Raw genomic sequence first — 5,745 nt, 5'->3', positions numbered from 1 at the left:
GCTGCCTCAACACTGGGGAGAGTGAACAATGCTGCCTCAACATCTGGACACATGTGTAGTTGTCACAACTTGGGGTGCATGTGTACTACTGGAATATAGTGAGTAGAGGCCAGGGATGCTGATAAATATCCTACAATGCCCAGAAAAATAAACAAATATCTGGCAATAAGTATCAATAGTGTTGAGGTTAAGAAATCCTGATTTATGGGAAATGAAGGGGTGAGGTCATATTAAGTGATACTACTGAAATATTAACAGCAAAATCTCAGTGGTATGGAATTATAAGAAAAAAGACACAGTTCTTTCAAAAATAATAAAATATTAAAGGAATAAAAATAAAAGGAATAGGTAATGTATAGACCCAAAGAGACAAGAAACAGATCAACCAATAAAAGGTGAAGGCTTTATTTGGATTCTGATTCAAACAAACTGTTTTAAAAAGTTGACATTTATGAGACAATTAGAAATTTGAACACTGACTGGATAGTTAATTGATATTAAAGAAGATTTGGTTGAGATGATGGTATTATTATGTTAAAGAAAGAGGTCTTATCATCTAGAAATACATATGGAAATATGGATGAAATATGTGATGTCTCAAATTTGCTTAAAATTAACACAGGAAGAGGGAAGTGGCTAGAGAAATGAATCCTTGATCAGCTGATATGTTAACAATTCAGATTTAGGAATGAGAGATATTAGTAGAGCTGCTATGGGAGCAAATACATTAACTTGTGTTCAAAGACCCAAACCAAAGCTGCCTTTGTTTGCTAAACGCAAACTAAACAAAAGCCAGTTAGCTGGAAAAGCACAGGGGACTAAGAACATAATTCGTATTCTTCTCTTGAGAAGGCAGAACTGATGAAACATCCGACTCCTTAATTGGCTACACCACCATGAGTATTTGACACTAGTCACTGAGATTCTCATGTCAGCTTATTAAAGGCTGCTGTCAAAGTTCATGGAAATGATTGAAATAAAGGCCCCTAAATAATGTCCTTTTAGAATTTTTTTGTTTTGTTTCCACTTTAAAAACTAAGGTGAGGGAATAAAAATAAATAAGAAAGCTTCAGGCTTTCTAGCAAAGGTTGAGGGACATGACAATATAATAAAAATCATTAACAGATTTTTGTGACTATCCACTATGTTCTATATACTATGCTAGGTACAAGATACTCTTGATCTCATTTATGTTTTATACATTAAACCCTACCACAGCATGATAAGTGGACCCCCAAAGCTGCATTGCATTAAATATGAGGTCATAATATTATGGGGTTAATAGAATTTCCCAGGTGAGGCTGTGCTTACTGGAAATTTTGGAAGTATGGGGGAGCCATCATTTTTCGGGGAGGTGTATCAACTGCTGGGAGTTGTACATTCTGACTTAAATAGCAGTGGGAATGTTTCTGGATCCTGTGGTTGCCAGGAAAGTGGCAGTGATTTCAAAAATCTTTTGTTTAGTAGCTGCCTGTTTTGTGGTTGAGGTCCAGGGATATGGGGGCAGAACAGTAGTAGGAATGGACAGCACACCCTTTGCTTCCCAATTCCCTAAACCAGATTTCTGTTGCTTCCTAACCTATCCTTGCTCTCTTCTCCCTAGGAAGTGAAAGTGAGCTGACTACAAGTCATTTTATCCCTAATTTGCCTTTTCATGGGGTTAAACATGCGAAAGAGCAGGTGATGTTCCGATTATGAAGATGGAAAGACAGCTTCAGCAATAGTAGACAATTGAAAGCAATTTATTCAACCTCAAGGATGCATACAAGGTGTCAATATTCAATCCCAGGATTGTCTTTTGGAGACACTCATGGTTTATAGATCATAATCTATGCTGATTTTAGAAGATAAATTGAATGAGATTGGAAGTTTCACCTCTCCAGAAATGTGTTCTTTCAAATGTTTCTAAATCAATTTTTAAGTGAAAAATCAAATTAAAAAATTATTTTAAATGAAAAACAGAAAGTTGGTTGATGCTAATATATTTCTAAAGTCAAGATTATTGAAAGAAGCATTGCATCTCAGACATTACAGAAAATCATGCGACAGAAAACAAAAAGTATTTGGAAAAGTAAATGGATAATTCTTCAAATCCAGAACTAATTCTGATTTTTGACCATCAAGTTTACAATTTCATTGTAAACTTCTTGAGGGGCATCCATTGCCCAGATGAAATCCAAGTGATTGTAAAAGGGAATGTTCTTGTGGTAAATGAGATTAGGGAGCTTTGGAAGCAAAAGGTCAACATCTTGAGGGTCAGCCAACCAATCTTTGCCGCCATTCCACACTGCAATTGGCACATTCATGTCTGTCACACTGTAGATGGGAGGTGTGGGCTAAGATACAAGAGAGAAAGAACTGCACTTTAGGTATCTGCACTTTAAACCCCAATACGTATCCCTTGGGTAGCTTATACAACCTAAACTGGCCTACGTATTTTTTATTGAGGTATAATTGACATAAAACCTTATATTAATTTTAGGTGTACAACATAATGTTTTGATATATGTATATATTGTGAAATGATCAAAACACTAAATCTGGTTAATTTCCTTCACTTTACATAGTTGCAATTTTGTTTTCTTGTGATGAGAATTTTTAAGATTCACTCTCTTGGCAACTTTCAAATATACAATACAGTATTATTAATGGTAGTACCGTGCTATACATTTTCATTCTCAGGAGTCATTTGTTTTATAACTGGAAGTTTGTAACTTTTTTACCATCTTCACCCATTTTGCCCACCCTCTACCCTTGTCTCTGGCATCCACCAATCTGTTCTCTATAGCCATGAGCTCAGTTTTATTGTTGTTTGTTTTTCTGTTTTAGATTCCACATCTGCGATCATATAGTATTTATCTTTCTCTTAGTCTAATGCCCTCAAATTTCATCAATGTTGTCGCAAATGTCATGACCTAGTTTTACAATTAAATTCTAAACAAAGATTGCTCAAAGAAAGTCACCTTTACCCAGATAGCAAATTGGATGCAAAATGATTTAGATCAGTGCCTCTCAAATTTAACAGCTTGAGAATCACTTAGGGATCTTGTGAAAATGAAAATTCTGATTCAGCACATCTAGGGGAAGACCTTAGGTTCTGCATTCCCAGGTGATGCAGCTGTTGCTGTTCCTGAACCATGTGTGAATAGTGAGGCTTTAGATAACAATGCTTACAAACTAAAAATTTATATTTCAACTCCTGCTGAAGGAAGTAAACTTTCTTGGGTTCTAACTGCAATAGATTGTTTCTACTCAAAAAGTCTAAAGTATGATCTCCTCAAAATATCCTGATTCATTTATTTTGGTTTTGCATTGACTCACCAGTATGGTCAGTCTGTAGATTAATCGGTTCATTTAAGAAGCTGTCTGTGTTAAATACTTGCCTGAGTTTACATAATGTTGGTTCAAATTCTGAGAAAAGCTATCATCAGACCCATTTCCTATTTCTAGAAAATTGCCATTCACACATATAGCCTTTATAAAGGCTCATAAAGCAGGACCACAAAAAAGAGAAAGAAAGAATTTTCCTACAGAATTTTGTTAGTTGTTTTATGTCATATTCTCAATTTCTATTGTCACCTTAGGAAATAGGCAACTTTCCACAACAAAGGATTTTACTATGTGCAGTTTTCCTTAATATTTTAATACCCTATTGTAGTTGAAGACCATCCTTAGCAATTAACAGCTTGCTTGGAGGGAGGGCGGATTTGGGATTAGGTTATTCTGGTCTCACTTAATCCTTCAAAATGGTGTCCTTGGATTACTGGTTTTAGAGCCCCGTAGAAAGACAGAGTCAAAGCAAGTATCTGTTTCGAGTGTTTGAGGAGGTGATGGTTGGGGGTGGAGAGTGTTTTCAACAAATGTTTGATCTGATGGTGTTCTAAAAACATCTTTAAAGACATCAAAGATGTTTTAAAAATGAGGGCATCTTCTCTACACATAGGATATTGTGATGAAATACATAAATCCCTTCTAAATATTGAGGCATGGAAGCAGATGAAAATTAGTAGTTTTGTTCAGCTACCACTTGGGTGGAAAATTTGGGGGTATGGTAAGGAGGAGAAGGGGAGAATTACAAAAAAAACTGTAGGTGCTCCCCTTGTTCATATTTAGCCAGTGGTAATCTGAGAGTTTACTCTGTGTGAAGGATTGATAGACATTATCCCATTAAATATTATCAATAACTCCCTGAATGTAGGAGAAGAGATGAAGAAACTATTGCCTGAACTCGTACTGACCTCAAAGAGGGCAGACTCCAAAGTTTGGGTTCTTTGTGCTACAAAAAGTGGGAAGAGCACACAATGTGTCTGCCTGCACCCCATGGGGCCTTCTGCTGAAAACGATTCCCACCCCAGACCTGCAAGCACACCATCCTTCTTTTATATCTGGAAATGTGATGGAGTCACTCTCCTGGCTGACAACAAAGGAGAGGATATTGTTTAAAAAGACCGGAGATCCCAGCTCTATCTCATGAACAGTCAGAATTACTGGTTTATTATACTAGTTAATTGCACTTTGGAGAGAACAGCTTCCTGGGGGACAGGGAGTCTGGGATACAGGGCAGGTCTGTCTAATGTGGTGAGGGGGTGATGAATTCATTCTAAGTTTGTCACATGTAGGGATGTGTTATTTCCAGAGCAGCTCGAATGAGCACAGCCACTGGAACAAGAGAACCCATTGGGACAATGGGAGACTGGGGTGATGTTTGACATGATGAAGGAATGACAAGGAAATAATATTCTACTTTATTATTTCTTTGAGGCTAGGTTTAGGCACTAACATTCCTTTGGAAAATATATGCACAGTTTTCATAATTTCATCTTTAACCTTTTAAAGATTTGTCTTTGAAAATGTGAATGATTTTAACTTTAAGAAGCTTACCTGGTTAAAGTGCATCATGTTCTGAACCGGGCTTCCCCAGTCAAAAGCTTGAAATTTCCCAGACTTAACAGCCTAATGTAGAGAAATGAAGAACACAAGGAAATAAAAACTCTGATTGCTATGTGAAATATAAAACCCAAACATGTCCGAGTAGTATAACTTCCCATTAAAACAATTACAAGTATTAAAAAACTTTTTTTTTCCTTCCGAAAATTAAATCTATTAATCACCCAGGACAAGGTATTGATGCAAGTTTAAATGCAGCTTTGCCTTCATAAAAATCATTCATTTCTTTGCTGCCCAGAGTACCTGTTTTCATAGGATTTCCACTCACATGGAATGATAGTTATTTTTAGCTGGTAGTCCCATGTCAGAAAAATTCCCCAACAGGAACATTTGACAGGATATTTTGAAAATTTGCTTTAGGTTAAGGCTCACAAAATAAATTTTAACAGCATTTGCAAAGTGATACCTGGGACCAATGGAGCATGTTTTGAACAGAAGTCCCTGCTGGATTATGTGATAGATATACATCCAAGCGACTCTAGGAAGAAAACACACACATGTACACTCACACTTAGATCTTTATTTTGTTTCTAAGATGTAAGTTTTCCTGATATTGTGCTGAAAAGACATAAATATTTAAGCTAAGATGTAAGCTTTTCTGAACTAGTTCAAGTGTTTAAGGGCAGCATTTACTGGAAGGATATGAACAACACAGTTGTACGTCACTATAGAGCTTGCATAGGCTAACTCATCTAATTCGTAAAGCCACTCAAAGAGGAGAGTTTATCATCTCCATTTTATCAAAATGGGAAACTTCTTGCTTTGAAGAACTGTGTGTGTGTGTGTATGTATATATAA

General features: G+C 36.4%; 1 protein-coding gene across 3 annotated transcripts in view; it reads right to left on the bottom strand.

Annotated features, from left to right (window-relative positions):
• Positions 1-1,965: 1,965 nt before the first annotated feature.
• Positions 1,966-5,745, bottom strand: part of LOC102239233 (gastric triacylglycerol lipase) — a 13,653-nt gene continuing 9,873 nt past the window's right edge. Inside the window, exons 8-10 of one of the 3 annotated variants that reach the window (XM_014547466.1) lie at positions 5,354-5,425; positions 4,882-4,953; positions 1,966-2,336 (exon numbers count right to left, since the gene is read on the bottom strand). In XM_014547466.1, coding sequence (XP_014402952.1) covers positions 2,100-2,336; positions 4,882-4,953; positions 5,354-5,425 — 381 coding nt within the window. In that variant the 3' untranslated portion in view covers positions 1,966-2,099. The remainder of the gene's footprint in view (positions 2,337-4,881; positions 4,954-5,353; positions 5,426-5,745) is intronic. The other 2 variants (XM_005875955.2, XM_014547467.1) reach the window with 2 other exon arrangements.

The sequence above is a fragment of the Myotis brandtii genome, unplaced genomic scaffold (genome assembly GCF_000412655.1).
Source record: "Myotis brandtii unplaced genomic scaffold, ASM41265v1 scaffold475, whole genome shotgun sequence".
Lineage (NCBI taxonomy): Eukaryota > Metazoa > Chordata > Mammalia > Chiroptera > Vespertilionidae > Myotis > Myotis brandtii.
This window is presented reverse-complemented; position numbering and strand designations above follow the sequence as displayed.